At 32.9% G+C, this 15,874-nt stretch overlaps 1 protein-coding gene and 3 pseudogenes across 1 annotated transcript; 2 read left to right on the forward strand and 2 right to left on the reverse strand.

Moving 5' to 3' along the window:
- Nucleotides 1-5,322: 5,322 nt before the first annotated feature.
- LOC138348450 (F-box protein CPR1-like) lies at nt 5,323-7,521 on the forward strand (annotated as a pseudogene).
- On the reverse strand, nt 6,228-7,021 carry LOC112941519 (uncharacterized; annotated as a pseudogene).
- Nucleotides 7,522-12,289: 4,768 nt separating the features above from the next.
- LOC101260641 (uncharacterized) lies at nt 12,290-13,632 on the forward strand (annotated as a pseudogene).
- Nucleotides 13,633-14,128: 496 nt separating this feature from the next.
- Nucleotides 14,129-15,861, reverse strand: LOC101266121 (F-box/kelch-repeat protein At3g23880-like). Its single transcript, XM_069297745.1, has one exon. It carries the CDS (start codon nt 15,457-15,459, stop codon nt 14,341-14,343), a length of 1,119 nt encoding a protein of 372 aa, XP_069153846.1. The 5' UTR covers nt 15,460-15,861; the 3' UTR covers nt 14,129-14,340.
- Nucleotides 15,862-15,874: the final 13 nt, after the last annotated feature.

Here is a 15,874-nt window from a genome sequence, read left to right on the forward strand (position 1 = left end):
CAATGATTCAATTGAGAAAAAATTGGGATTTGTTTGGATGTTTGCTGATGTATTGAGACTTACGTAAGACAACCTATGAATTGTAAGTCATCTAACACTACAGGGGACATCATGTTTTTTTTTTCTTTCAAAAAATTATTTTAAAATATTAAATATTATATGTTAGGATAGAAAGTTAACGTAAAATGAACATCGTTTAGTTTTTCTTCTTAATATTAGTATTTTTTATGATCGTAGTGTTCGGATCAATTTTTATGCATCTCGACTAATTTTATGAAATATCTGCCACTAATAACAAGTAATCAGGTATCAGATAGTTTTATTTACCAGAGTTAGAACAGATGAGAAATATTCCTTCAGTGTTTGGTATCTTAAACTCTAGCACTATCATATTCTTTCGTATAACTATTTATTTTCCGTTATTTACTTTATCAATATAATTTTTTCAACTTAATGATTTTAGTATGGTTTACTTGTGCCGAAAATTTATTAGAAACAATATTTCTACCTTTGCAACATAGAATTAGACTATATCTAGAATTTCGCTGAGTAAAATCGCATTGTATGATTGTTATCATTGAGTTTTATGTTCGAAAAAATAATTTTAATATCAAAATAAAATATATATATCCAAATATAATTTCTACTTTCAAATATATTGTTTTTTTTCAACTTCTTCAAATAGTACAAACTTTATTTTTTCAAATAGTGTAGCTTTTTAGTATGTCCAAACGGTCCTTTGGACGTGTTTTGATGAATAATTGCTTCTTTTTAAATTCTTTTTGTTTCTGTTTATTATGTTTTGGGGCAATATACATACATATATTAAATTATTTTTTAATTTCCAATATTAAGATTTTTATTTTCTTTGTAGGAGATAATATCATGTAAGACAAATATTTTTTAAATTTGATAGGAGATAATATCATACATATATTAAATTATTTTTTAATTTTTAATATTAAGATTTTTATTTCCTTTGTAGAAAATGTCATGATTCAATAAAAAAAATTAGATTCATTAATTAAGGAGATATATAGTAAAAGAGTATCAAGTATTGATCTTACAACAACAATATATACATATATACATATATATATATATATATATATATATATATATATATATTCTTTTTCTATTTTTGTGTCATTTTTCATATCTTTTAGATTTTTACAATTTATGTTAGTTGTTATATTATGACAAAAATAAAACTCAAAAATAATTTTCTTATTAAAGTATTCTTTTGGATTTCTTATAATTCAATCATAATAATTAACAAAGGTCAACAAAGACTTTTAACCATTAAATTAATTTCCTTAATCATGATTATCTATTTTCATCATTAATAAGGAATATGAAATATTGAAATATAAATAACTAAAAAAAATGTTATACAAAAAATAAAAAAATAGTTACTAGTTGTTTGTGTGATTTGCAAGCAATATATTATTTGAAGAACTCTCTAAATACATAAAAATAATACCATCAATTTTGCAAAAGTAAAATTAGAACATTATTTATATACACTCATATGGATCCTTGAGCTTCCATGCATTTAATAATTTAATTAATATTTAGTCTATAACTCTTCAAATTTCTTACTTCCTCGGTTCCGTTTTATCTGTCAAATTTTAATTTGAAATACCTATTAAGAAAATATTAATTGTTATAGTAAATTTTTCATTTTACCTCAATTAATTGATATGATTTCAAATATATAACATTTTTCAAAGATTAATTCGATGTTGATTAATTGAGGATATAATAGAAAAAAATAAATTATTTTTTCTTGATTTATTAAAAATAACAAGTAAAAATAAAAATCATATTAAGAAATATTTGATAATTAAATAGAGACGGAAATATAATAAAAGCAGCAAAGAGATACATATTGATGGAAGGGTATTATGGTCACTTAGTTTTTTAGGGTTATTTTTGTCTTTTACCTAAGGTTTGGAAGTTAATTTCCGTTTTTATAATATAGTGAATATTAGTATATAATGATATATAATAAGATGTTATTTGAAGTTCCTGGCAATGAAATATATTGTTGGAGTCCCAAATTACCCTCGTTTGAAAAATAAATTACTAGCAAAGAAAAAATTTCAAAAAGAAAGGACGATGTAAATATAAAAAATTATACTCGTAATCTTAATAAATATTTTTTTTTAATTTTTTTGTGATTGTAGTAATTTACAAATTAAACAGTTACCTTTCTATTTTGTACATTTAAAGGAGAGTGATTAGTTTTTCGATGCTATTTAAATCTGATTGTTCATCTACATATATTCTAAGCTTTTTTTTTTTTTACTAATTATATTTAAAAATTACTGAAGATTAAATTGTTAAATATCTATATAAATTAAAGTTCTTTTTAAGTTGGAAAAATACATTTAAAAAACCCTAAACTTAACAACAAAGCTCACTTTAGTACTTGAACTATACGGGCATATGAATACCCCCTTATTATCTTTGAATTTGTAGTTAAAGGGCGGTCCAGAATTTAGGGATGTGGAAAATAAAAAAGGTAAGATATTACTATAGTTACATCCCTTATAAAAAAAAAAAGTAACATATTACTATAGTTACGTCTTTGAATTTGTAGTCAAAGGGTGGTCCACATATTGAACGTATCGTCATACACGAATAAAGCCCAATCATGATATTTGCGCTAAAATAAGGGTGTGCATCGGTCATATTGATTTTATGTATTAGCAATACGATTTAACGACTTTCAATTGTTAATATGCTAACCCAATAACAAATCAATAAGATATTTTCATCGGTTTTCAGTTTATCGACTTTTGGTCATTATCGGTTTAAATTTCGATTTATCAAATAATAAAATGTCCATAAAATATTATATGACTTCTCACTTCTCTAAATGTTTGATATAGTGAAACAAGAAAGATAATGAGAAACTGCATCAATAAGAGAAAATACAGTACGAAGGTTATAATTACAATTTGCATGTCACCGCCAAAATATAGTATGAAATTTCTTACGGTGATCAAATTACAGACCTTTACAAACTTGAAAAAGATACTACAACCTACAATTTCAAAGAAAAATTAAACTAAAATCAAATAGCTACAATTGCGAAGCCTTACTTTCGTCTTTAGGTTTTGAGTAGACAATAAAGACTAATAAAGTGATCTAGTGTAAAGTGGGTAGAGTACTAATAAGTTGATATAGTTATAGTGTCTAGTTATACATTAAATTATTGATATTTAATATTTAGGAAGGGTAAAATAGTAAATTTTTACCATCTTATTGGGTTATCAGTTTACCCAACCCAATATCACAACAGTAAAAACCAAAATCGAATCAATAACCCAATAACTTTTTTTTACATGGAGCATATTTAGTCCCTCATGTTTGCTATTGGTGCACTTTTGGTCCTCCCCTAAACTTTTGCCTATTTTTTAACATATATATTTAGTATAAATAATAACTTTATTAAGCAAAATTAATGTTAAAAAATAGGCAAAAGTTTAAGGGAGGACCAAAAATGCACAAATATTGCAAAAATGAGAGACTATTAGTTCTCCACGTGAAAACCCAACATTTCTAACGTATTCGTTGTTTGTGAAATGCTTGCTTCCGTGTTTAGTATGTCATTAACTCTTATCAAAAGCAGAATTGGGGTTTTTGCTATATACACGCACTCACACAAAATTGGTGGAAGGTGTAGTATATTATATCAACTTATTTCAAAATTTGAATCTACCTCCGATGAAAACTCATATTTGTACATTTTTGAGTAATTAATAATTTTAACAAATGCTTTTGAAACATGTATATTATTAAAGATTTATTTTACTTTTTAATTAATATTGGAGTTCGTAGCTCCTTTTATTCATTTCAAATAAATTTGTATAAAACAAGACCGATTCAAAAATTAGATTAGCCCAAAACAATGAATTTTCTTGGCCCGGTCCATTAAAAGGAACTACCAACTTCTATATATATATATACCCTAGAAGATAGGGTTTTCGAATTTGAGTTCCCTTTCTTTCTCCACTTATCGCCGCTGGATCTATATTGAATCCAACCTTCCTCTTACTTTTGTTCGTTGATCATTAACACCTTTCTGTTGTTTGCCATGTTAATCCTCCTTCTCAGCTCGCAGAGGTAAGATTTTTTTTTAGCTTGCTCTTTCCTTCTCTATTTGTTTTCTAACTTACTCCTTTTCACTTGTAGAGATATATTCTGGCCTAACAATGGATCCCAGATGTGATTTTGACTTTTGTTAGAGGCGTATAGTCTTGTGGTTGAGCTCACAACTGTCTGTAAGTGGCCTTCTTATTTATCTGCCTTTTTTCCTCCCTTCTTCCTCTTTGATTTCCTTTATCTAGATAAATTATAAGTGGAGATATCCAAAATGCTCCTGACCTCTTTCATTGTGGAGTTTCTTCCCAAACTCGGATCTCTAACTCCCCGTCCGATCCCAAGACCACCTTTTTTTTATGGAGAAATTTTATGTAAGTTGTTGTTGTCTTAACTAGGTAACTTAATGGTCACAACTATGTAGGCCCCATAATGACAAATTTTTCTATGTAAATATCATAATTGTGAGGTCTGTTGTTGAAATGATCCTGGAGTAATGCATGCTCATATCTATAGCTCTTGAAATTTGATCTTTCTTGCCTTGATAGTTATTGTTCTAATGTTTGAATAACCTGCATTCAAATTCCTTTAGCACTCCACTGATAGTTACTGAAAATTATGCCACTGTCTAACTTTATGTTCACTTGCAAAGGAAGTGACAATTGACTTAGCTCCACTCTCCTGAAGCCCGATCTATCTTGGCAATAATCCTCTATACCTTGACACTTTGTCTATATTTTCTTCAATTTCTTCATCCTCATACCTCTCTCTCTCTCTCTCCTTCTTTGTTTCTCTTCGTTTGTGATCTCCTCTAAATTAGGAATGCAATTGATTTGATAACCATTTGTTTCCCATATTTGGAACCTGATTCCTCTTTCCTTCATGTTATTTTCTCCCTCTATTAACTTGTTCTTTTCTATAGAATTCAATTCACTCTGACTAGCAATGCTTTCTCTTTCCTTACTTTTTCCCCCTTCTTATTTTTCGACCTACTCCCCTTTGTGAAGTTGTTTTTGCCCTTAAACATTTTCTCTATCCATTTTTTTGTATTGGCTTCCCCTCCCTTTTATGTTGCTCTCTTTGCAACTCCCCTCTCCCTTCTCTCTCCCTTCTTGTTCTTCTGCCTTTTGAATTTCCCCTAATCTCTATTTTTTGTTGTTCCACTATCTTGGGAGATTGTTGTGTCTACTCTCTCTCTTTATTTTCTCCATTTCTTTCCTTTTCTTTTATCCATTTTTTGGTATTACTCTGGATGCTGACGTGGCATTCCTTTTCATTATGTCCTTGTATTTCAACCCTACTTCATTGCCTCCTTATAGATATTCACTTAAGGTTGCCCAACAAGTCTTTCTTGAAATGTGCGCTCATTTCAAAATCACGACATCAACCAATATCTATCCCTCATTAGGTGAACACATATCTCAAATTAAATACTCATCATAGAGTTCTATTTCCAGGCACCAAAGGAAATTTCAAGTGTTGTTCACTCCCTCCTCAGTTTAACTTACAACATATTACTATTCACATAGATCCTCCAACATATCAAATTTCAATATGGGTTCTTCCAATGACTTGATTTGCCTGTGCAATCACTCGGGGGAGACATATATATAGAACCCACCATTAATTAGGAAGTCAAAGGAACTACCTCATTCCACTTGGGGTACTTCTTTCAATTCCAAATATGGTTTTGGATAAGATAACTCAGGTGATTGTTATAAAGCTCTATCTATCGATTATTGTTGTATTTCTTACGATGATGATGTATTCAACATGAAGATTGTGGTCAACATTTACATTTTGAGGACCGATTCGTGGACAACGAATCATGGCCAACTTCAGGGCATTTATCTAGTAAATCTTTAGGGCAAATTTGTCAATGAGAAGACTTATTGGATTGCATCTACTAGTCTTCATAATCACAATGTGTGCAACACCATTTCTTTTGATGTAGCAAATGAAACATGGGGAAGTTTGGAGTTTCCCATTTTGTGGAGAGGTCAATTCTAATTTCAAAATTGGAGTTGTGGAATGTGATTTATACTTATCGTCGAGGTGATACTACTTTGGATATCTAGATTTTGAAAGATTGTCTAAAATCCATAATCTTTTAAAATCTAGGCATCAGAAGTAGCATTACCTAGACGACTAGTATTAATTAGAGAAAGGTAACTTCTCACAGCTCCCAATTTGTAATTAGAAATGACTTCTCTACAAATGGAAAGCTCCAAGCTACTCCATGTCTCATTTTCTACATCAAAAGAGAAGATGTTGCACATATTGGAATTACAAAAACTAGTTGATGCAATCCAATGAAGCTTCCAATTGAAATGTTTACCCAGAAAATTTATTAGAAAAATGCCCTAAAACTGGTCATAGAGTGTTTTCCAAGAATCTGTCCTCAAACTATAAATGTTGATCATCATTACTCAAGTTGGACTGAAAAAAAAGGTCGACTTGTCAACACAATAATCAATAAATAGAGCTTTGTAATAATCACGTGAGTCATCATATATATATATATATTCCCTTTGTGATCGCAAAGACAAATTAGCCCACTGGCAGAACCCACAACGGAAATTGATAAAGTGAGAGGATCCATGTGAACAGTGCCTTGTTGTTTGTTAAATAGGGGACGGAGGAGAAAACTAAAGTTGAAATTCCCATTGATGCCCGGAAACACAACTCTATGATTAAAGTTTAATTTGAGATGTGTATTCACAAAATCAGGGCTAGATATGAGTTGATGCCATGATTTCGAAACAAATATACATTTCAAGAGAGACTTTGAGATTATGGAATCAGTAGTTGTAGAAGTTGAACTGAAGAAGAAATCAATAAGGGATCAACAAGGCTTTCTACATAGATTTCTTACCATGATGTCGTATACAACATAAAGAGCGGTCAACATTTACAGTCTGAGGACTTATTCATAGACGACAATACATGACCAACTTCAGGGCATCTATCTAGTAAATTTTAATGGTAAATTTGTCAACGAGAAAGATTTATTGGATTGCAACTAGTCTTCATAATCACAGTGTGCGCAACATCATTTCTTTTGATGTAGAAGATGACACACGGGGAAGGTTGGAGCTTCCCATTTGTCGGGAAGTCAATTTTAATTTCAAAATCAGAGTTGTGGAAAGTGACCTTTCTGTGCTTCACACTTGTCGTCTAGGTGCTACTGCTTCTGATGTCTGGATTTTGAAGGACTTTCCAAAAACTACAATTTTCAAAATCCAAACATCAAAAGTAGTACTACCTAGATGGCAAGAATATAGCACAGAAAGTATTTCCTGCTACTCCCAGTTTGCTATTAGAATTGTCTTCCCCAAAAATGGAAAGGTCCAAACATATCCACGTCTCGTCTGCTACATCAAAAGAAATGATATTGTGCACATATCGTAATTATCAGCACCCGTATATGCAATCCAATAAAGCTTTCAATTGACAAATTTAGCTGAATGATTCATTAGAAAGATACCATGAAGCTGGTCATGAAGTGTTGTCCAAGAATCAGTCCTTGTCACGACCGGAATCTAGACCCCAGACGTGACCGGCATCGTTGACCTCTCAGAGGTCGCAGACAAGCCTACTTACGTCATTCGTACTTTACATAGATCAATTTTAGCGGAAAATTTGAAATTTTTTTGATTCTTTAATCATACTTGCTAAACATTCTTTATATTTCGTAATCGTTCATCATCAACCATCTAACATTTAAGAGATAAGCAACTGAAAGAAATAATTCATTAAGTATTAATTGTATATCGGCCAAAATAGCACCAATACAAAGTCTGAACCAAAACAGAAAAGAAACGCTAGTGGAACATGCTCCACTGGCTCAAATCTAAAACTACGCTAGAATGTAAAACAGTAGCATCCTCGAAAGCATGAGGACCTACCAAACTCCGGATGAATGCTGACGTCCAGATAGCTGCAACAAAGAACCTGTAGCTCTACCGTCCACCTGTGCCTGCACCTAAAAGTAGATGTTTGTATGGAATTAGTACACACTTGTACTAAGTATGGGTATATGCAAGCACACACCAGGGACATGCATGAGAAAGAATAGCTCTTTCCTAACAACATGATTTTTGGAAGTCAAGTCAGTGGACTTGCCAAATTGAGATTGGGAAAGTTATGCCATGAGAGTGACATGCATCATTATAATTATCGTATGGCACACAACACATAACATATTCATATAGCACATAACATATAACACATACTTTCTTTCATATTATTCATTCGTATACCATGAGACCTTATTATCATAGACTTAACTTTAAGACCTTCCAAAATGAGGGCTCAACATATGGGACCTCAACTAGGGAGCCTTCTTTAACAAACACAGAGTCTGCTTCATTCATTCATACATATTTCGCTTCAATTCATTCATAGGTCAGTGCGAACACCAGCTATACCTAGGATGTAGTTTAAGACTTTCATCGGGTTTGCTGTGCAATGATCAGGAATAACCTAATGTCATTACCTGAATCTAGCTCACCTCTTGATTATCCTATCCTAACACCTTCGGTATCATTCATTTCTTTATAAGATTCATTTGAGGCTGACCTCATTCATTCATTGGGAACTTTAACTTTAACCGACATAGATCATGTGAGCATCATGAAATCTAGTGTCTCCCCCACACTGAAAAGAGGTGGAATCACCAGCCAAAGCGATTTAATAACATGCTAGCGTATATGGAAATTTAACCCCGCCAAATCCCTATAGTGGCAATATAGGTTCAAAGACTAGGAGATGTATGGAGACCCATACCCGGCAAGCCGGACAATCTCATCTCATGAGAATTACGTGAACCTCCGCCCTTCCCGAAAGAAGGCATCACCACTCATAGCTAGCCTATCGGTGCTCGGTATAAAGTTCCATTACATTCAACTCATACATCATAGAAGTTTGCTTCTAGTATGAGGACATCATAGCTCAATAGATGATTTCTCATCTCATCATTAGTATTAAGTGTTTTAAACTCAATATTTTTATTAGAGTATTCATAGAGACTGGTCTCTTTATTATCTCACACTCACATTGGTAAGTACGTATTTGTAACATTTACTTAGGCTCATTTGAGATTGCTCTCATCATATACATTAGCCTCACATCATAGTTGTCACCACATTCTTCATTTCATTACGTATATCTTAGGTCCACTTATTTCTGAACGTATGTTAAACTTATGTGTCTATACATACAAGCCATGGGGCTTCATTTATAGTTCGTTAAGTGATTCTTATTTTTCTAAGATTATGTATTACAAGACTTATGTATCTTGTATATATGTCAAGATCTTTGATTTTTGATCTAAGTAGATGACATTACTCTTGAATATTTCACTCACGTATGACTTATGTATCAATACGGAGGTTTGGACACGAGAACCCAAATCTTGAATTATTTGGATACCATTTATATTTTTCATTGACTTTAGTTCTAATATTCGTAAATTTAGAACTCTAAATTAAATCTCAACATTTTCGTGACATAATAAATTTTCTATTTTAATTAGAATTCTAAATTAAATTTCAATCATTTACATGAAAGAATAATTTTCTAATTTAATTAGAATTCTAACTTAAATCTCAATATTTACAAAAAAGAATTAATATTCTATTTTTAATTAAAATTCTAAATTAAATCTCAATGTTTACATAAGAGAATTAATTTTCCAACTTTAATTAGAATTTTAATTTATTATTATTATTATTATTATTAATTAAATTCGCTTGAATAGGGAGGTTGTGGGTTCGAGCCCCCACAGCCCCCCTTATTTTCCTCTTAATTTCGCTGGGAATGGAGGCTATGAGGTGGTGGGTTCGAACCCCCACAGCCTCACCTTTATTCCCTTAATATTTGTACTCCCCCTTTCAGCCCTGAGGTCGTGGGTTCGATCCCCACGCCTCGCATCCCCTTATTATTTTTTTTTTTTAATTTTGTTTTTGCAAACTGGGGTCGTGGGTTCGATCCCCCGCCCCAACATTCCCTTTTAATCCTTTTTTTTTCTTTTCGCGGATGGGGGTCGTGGGTTCGATCCCCGCCCCCAACATTCTTTTTTTTCCCTGCGAACTACTGCTGCCTCACGGGTGAGGTCCCAGGTTCGAATCCTGGTGGCCTCATCCCTTTAAAATTTATTAAATTTCCAGATTTCCTTCATTAAACTTTAGTCTAAATTAAAGTTGCATTGTTGCTGGAATTTTTGGTCGTTTTTCAATTCGTTTTTATCCATATTTTCACTTGAATTTCTAAGAAAATTCGTAGACTATTTTAACACATTTTAAGTGTATCTTTTATGGGTTTGTTTGACTAAAAGATTGTTAATCAATTACTATATATTTCACCTTAATGGACATCATCTTGTACACCCATTATACACATAAAATACACAATAAATACAATCATATTACATTAAACTTTTGGAGCATTACATAGAGAACCTCATTCACCGTAACGTACTTACACAAAATTTCAAGAAAAACATGATTGTCATTCATACGATTCCAAGTACACAAACATAATCATATTCATCGCGAAAACATAATATACCTCTAAATCTACCAGCAATCATACCCAACCTAAAATTCATTGGGAGCTAGTGACAAGGACATACAAAAGGGAACAACCCTAGTTTTCGAAATGAATATCTTGAACCTTAAGGGGGTCTCTTGGGAAAGGGACCAAGAGAGAAGAAACCCATACCTTAATCGATGTTCAAACTTTAATGTTGTTGTCCGGAAAACTCCTCCAAACCACTCCCAATTCACTTCAAAGTATACCTCTCTCGACGAACCTCTCTTAGCCTTGACGTTTTGATTACTTTTTCTTTTGCTTAAAAATTTTTGTGAGTTCTTCAAGCATGAAAACTGTTGATATTTTGGCAGAAAAAAATGTGAGGAAGATGGAGAACGTGAGAGAGGGAGTTAAGAAGTGTGAGAGAGAGAGGACTATTGGGATTAGGAGACTAATTCAAGAATTAATCAAATAACATTTAAAATAAATAAATACAAATCTGTTTTTGATTTATTTATTTATTTATTCATTTAAAACGTGAAAGGACAATTACGCCCTTAAATACTTATTTATTCTTATTTATATAATTTTATTTTTTTGAATCGTTACGGTCCTCAAGCTATAAATATTGACGACAATCCTTATATTAGACACCTCATCATTATAAGAAGGTCAACTTTCACATATAACAAATAAAAAATTCATATTTGTATGCTATAACAAAGTTTGCATAATTGCGCTCCATAACAAACATAAAAAACTATATAATTCGCTATACATATACAGTTGAAATAAATTGTATAAAACGAAGTGTATAAAACAAGAAAGAGAAAGACATTTGGACAGAGAACTGTATAAAAATGAAGTGTATAAAACGAATTGTATTATTACAAGTGTATAGAATGATTATATACAATTTGAATTTGTATAAAATGAGAAAGAGAGAAAGACAAAAGAGACTTGACCAGGAATATACAATTGAATCAAATTGTATAAAACGAGAAAGAGAGAAATTAGATACAATTTGAAAATTGTATAAAACGAGAAAGAGAGAAAGGCAAAGGAAACTGGGCAGGGGAGTATTTCTATTGTATAATTAGAAGTGTATAGGATGAAAATATATGTACTTGCATGTATGTATATAATTTTCTCACGCTTTATACAAATAGAAACATAATTTATACATTTTGCTTCTGTTTGTATAAGTGAGAAAGGCGAGGGTGGCGAGCGAGATTTGAGAGAGTGGCAAGCGAGATCTGGAAGAGGGGAGAGAGGGGAACAAAAATATATGTATTTATACAATTTTTCTTTGCTTTATACAATTAGAAACAATTTTTATACACTTGTGTTTATATTAAAAGTGAGGAAGCGAGCGAGAGATTGGAGAAGAGTGGCGAGCGAGATATTTGGGAGAGAGGTATCTGACAATTTTTTGCAAACGTTTGCTATGGAGCACAATTAAATCAAATCCTAGCTACTTCCTTTATAATAATCACAAATAGTGATCAATAAATAAAGCTTTATAATCGTGAATCATCATATCCAAAACCATATTAGGTATGCCGCTAGGCGAATTAATTAATATTTTAAAAAAAATATTTTTGGCGGTTGTCTTGATTGAGGAGAAGTTGTCATAGTTTGATTGCAATTGAACTATAAATTTTTATTAAAATTGGAAGACATATATAGAAATCCTAATTTAGATAGAAGTAGATATTTGAAGAATAAATGGATTGGGATTTAAGTACCGCTTAAATTGTTTTTGGCTTTTGTACATAAAAAAGAAATCCAAATTTGATTAGAATTTGATATTTGATGTATAAAGGGATTGGGATTGAATTCTCTGCCTATTTATATCAACTCGTTTTGCACCCTATTAATTATTCATACAAGTTTAAAGGATTTCGGAAGCATCGCCTGAAATTTTTTGATCTTAGCTAATTAATTACTCATTCTTTCTTCTGAAACATGTCGTCGTCATCGTTGAGAAGTGCCAAATTGTTGTGTCTGTTTCTGCTGTTGGGTTGCATAGGCATTGCTGCTGCCACTGCAACCGAACCCAAAACAGAACCGTTTGATACTTATTCAATTGGATTGTGGCCCCGATGGTGGTGGCGTATTCACCCAAAAATACCATCAGCACCAACTCCATCTCCAATTGATAATGCGGCTTCACCAACGCATATGGCTCCATCCCCAGTTGATGACGTGGTTTTGCCACCACACACGGCCCCTGCTCCATCCACTTCTTGCACCAAAGTGGACAGTTGTGCATTAGATTTGATCACCTCCGTTTTCAATCGTAGAATTTCATTATCCACTCAATGCTGTCAAGTACTTTCAACGATTTCAGATGATTGCTTTTACAGAGAGTACACACTCAAAGAGGGTACCATTTTTCCTTGGAAAAGTGAGGAACTATTGTAGTCATGCGGTTGATAATGCAGCTCCATCTCCATCTCCCGTTGATAATGCGGCTTCACCAACTCACGTGTCTCCATCTCCGTCTCCGGTTGATAATATGGCTTCACCAACTCATGTGGCTCCATCTCCATCTCCCGTTGATAATGTGGCTTCACCAACTCATGCGGTTCCATCCCCATCCCCGGTTGATGATGTCGTTTCTCCATCGCATATGCCTCCCTCTTGGGGCCCGGCCCCGGCTCCAACCACTTCTTGCATCAAGGTGGACGGTTGTGCGTCAGATTTGATCACTTCCGTTTTCAAGCGTAAAATTTCATTATCCACTCAATGCTGCCAAGTAATTTCAACAATTTCAGATGATTGCTTTTACAGAGAATACACACACTCGAAGAGGGTACCGTTTTTCCTAGGCAAAGTGAGGAACTATTGCAGTCATCATCATGCCTGAAGCAGATATTTTCTTTTTTATTTTTGTGGTCATTTAGCTTATTTATATAGGATTTCCCCTTAAAATGTTTTTAGGCGTTTGTTAAGTACTTTCAATTAAATTCTTTAATTAGTTCAGTTGGATCTTTATCTCTATTTTGCAGTTTAATTACTACTCTCTCGTTGCATATTTATTTGTCCATGTTTGACTTGGTACACTCTTTACAACTCATTTGCTATATCACTTCATAATATTAGCTATGGAACACATCCTTTAACTTATTCGCAATACAATAGGCATATGAATCAACTATTAATCCTCATTATACATGAAAGAACTACAAGTCTGATACTAAATACAACAGACACGATGGAAAAATAAAACAGATTATTACATTATTTTGATCGACTTCCTGAAATTCAATAGTACAAAACAAATTAAGATTGCATCTCTGAGAACAGTGAATAACACAACAAAATACCATGAGAGGAATTTGAGTAGAACAGTCTCAATTCAATCTCGAAAAGAAAAGAAACGAAAACATGTTTTAGTCAAAGGAGGTAACAATTACAAAAATTGTAGCGGAGCAGTGAAAGGCGGAAGGATGTTTTTCTGTAAAGTGAGACAGTAGCAGAGCAGAACAGAGGAGAAAGTTTTATTAAATAGTTAAGTATCAAATTATCGCTAGCTCGTGAAGAGAATAATTGTATAGAAATTGATGATTCATATACTAGCAATACCAACATAAACACAATGCTTGTATTTAAAAAAAAAAATCTAGTCTCTACAAACGCGCGTTTGGAGGTTTTCAACATAAATTGTCAAATGATTATGATTGTGAGGTTTCATGATATCAATAGGGGATCGACAAGGCTTTCTACATAGATTTCTGCAGCAGCACACTCCTCAAATTGATCAGCAACCTCTACTTGTCTAGTTGAACCGTTATATGTCATGATAGCGGGGGGAAGTAAAAGTAAAATTTCATCCTTATTCGACTTGTAACAAGGTACGGAGAAAATGGATGTAAAGAATATAAACTCCCCAAGGTCTTTAGGATGATTGATAGTGAAAATCTTATTCCATGATACTTCATCTCCAGAATCTTTCATAATCCACACATCGGAATTAGTTCCTTCGATACAATTAAGACAAAGCACCGAAAGATGACCTCCCACCACTCCAAGTGCCAACGGATAACTACTTTTCCCATAACTATCCGGAAGCTCCAACCTTCCCCACGTCTCGTTTGCTAAATCAAGAGAAATGATGTTGCACATATTGAACGTATCAACATCAGCTGATAAAGCCCAATAAAGCTTTCCATCGATAAATTTACTTGGAGAATTTACTAGAAAATTGCCCTGAAACTTATTAATTGTTCTCCAAGAATCAGCCCTTAAACTGTATACGTTGACTACGGTATCATATGAACCATTATCCTCATAAATACACTGAATAACTACCACAGTGTAATCATCACGTGTTTCGTCATATCCAAAACCATATTTCAGATGGTAAGAGCAACTGTTCTTTAAGTTAGCTCCAAATGCAGGCAATTTCTTAGACTTGTTAATAGCGGGGTTCCATAGAACGGGCTCCTCTATCTTACTATACAGACAAATCAATCCATTGACAGAACCGACACTCCAAGTATAAATAGTGGGGTTTTCCATGGGAGAACCAATGTCAAATAGCTCGGTGCCTCGTTCTTTGTTAAGCATGGGAGGGAGACAACATACCTTAAAATTGCACGCGGATTCTTGAAAAATAATCCTGTGATGGCTGTATTCTTTGTCATTAGCTGTTAATTTCAAATGATCTTTTATAAACTTTGCGCTGGAGATTAGTTCAAGCCATGATTTTGAAACACACGTGAACTTCAAAAGAGACTTTGGTGGCACTTTCAAGAGAATCTCTACGATGATTTCATGAGGAAGAACAGAGATTATCGATTCATCCATAAGTCTTATGGTGCAGCTTTTGTGTGTTCTTTTTTGTTAGTATAATAACAAAAATAGTCAAGGTAGGGGGTAAGGTTTGCGTATACTTATGATGTTGTAAGGTGAAGAAACAAAAATAGAAACTTATATCGAAAAGGAAACGGCTGATGGATCTATCCTATTAGACATGACTGAGATCCCCAAGCTACGCGGTGAAGAGATCAATGTTTTTGGAAGGAAATGGTCTGTGATAACAACATCGTTCACTTTTTTTCTAATTGTTTTCTGGATTTTATATCATAAATAATGATTACTAATGATATGGAAGTCTTTGTACTTCAGGACAAATGCTAAGGGACAATTGTCTAAACATTTTTCAAAAAAGTTGTTTTGGGCGGTTGTCTTGATTGAGGAGGAGTTATAGTTTGATTGCAAC

Source organism: Solanum lycopersicum, chromosome 5 (assembly GCF_036512215.1).
Source record: "Solanum lycopersicum chromosome 5, SLM_r2.1".
NCBI classification, from domain to species: Eukaryota; Viridiplantae; Streptophyta; class Magnoliopsida; order Solanales; family Solanaceae; genus Solanum; species Solanum lycopersicum.

Excerpts from the sequence above, each read along its gene's own strand:
- LOC101266121 (XM_069297745.1), bottom strand. The coding sequence starts at position 15,459 with ATGGATGAATCGATAATCTCTGTTCTTCCTCATGAAATCATCGTAGAG.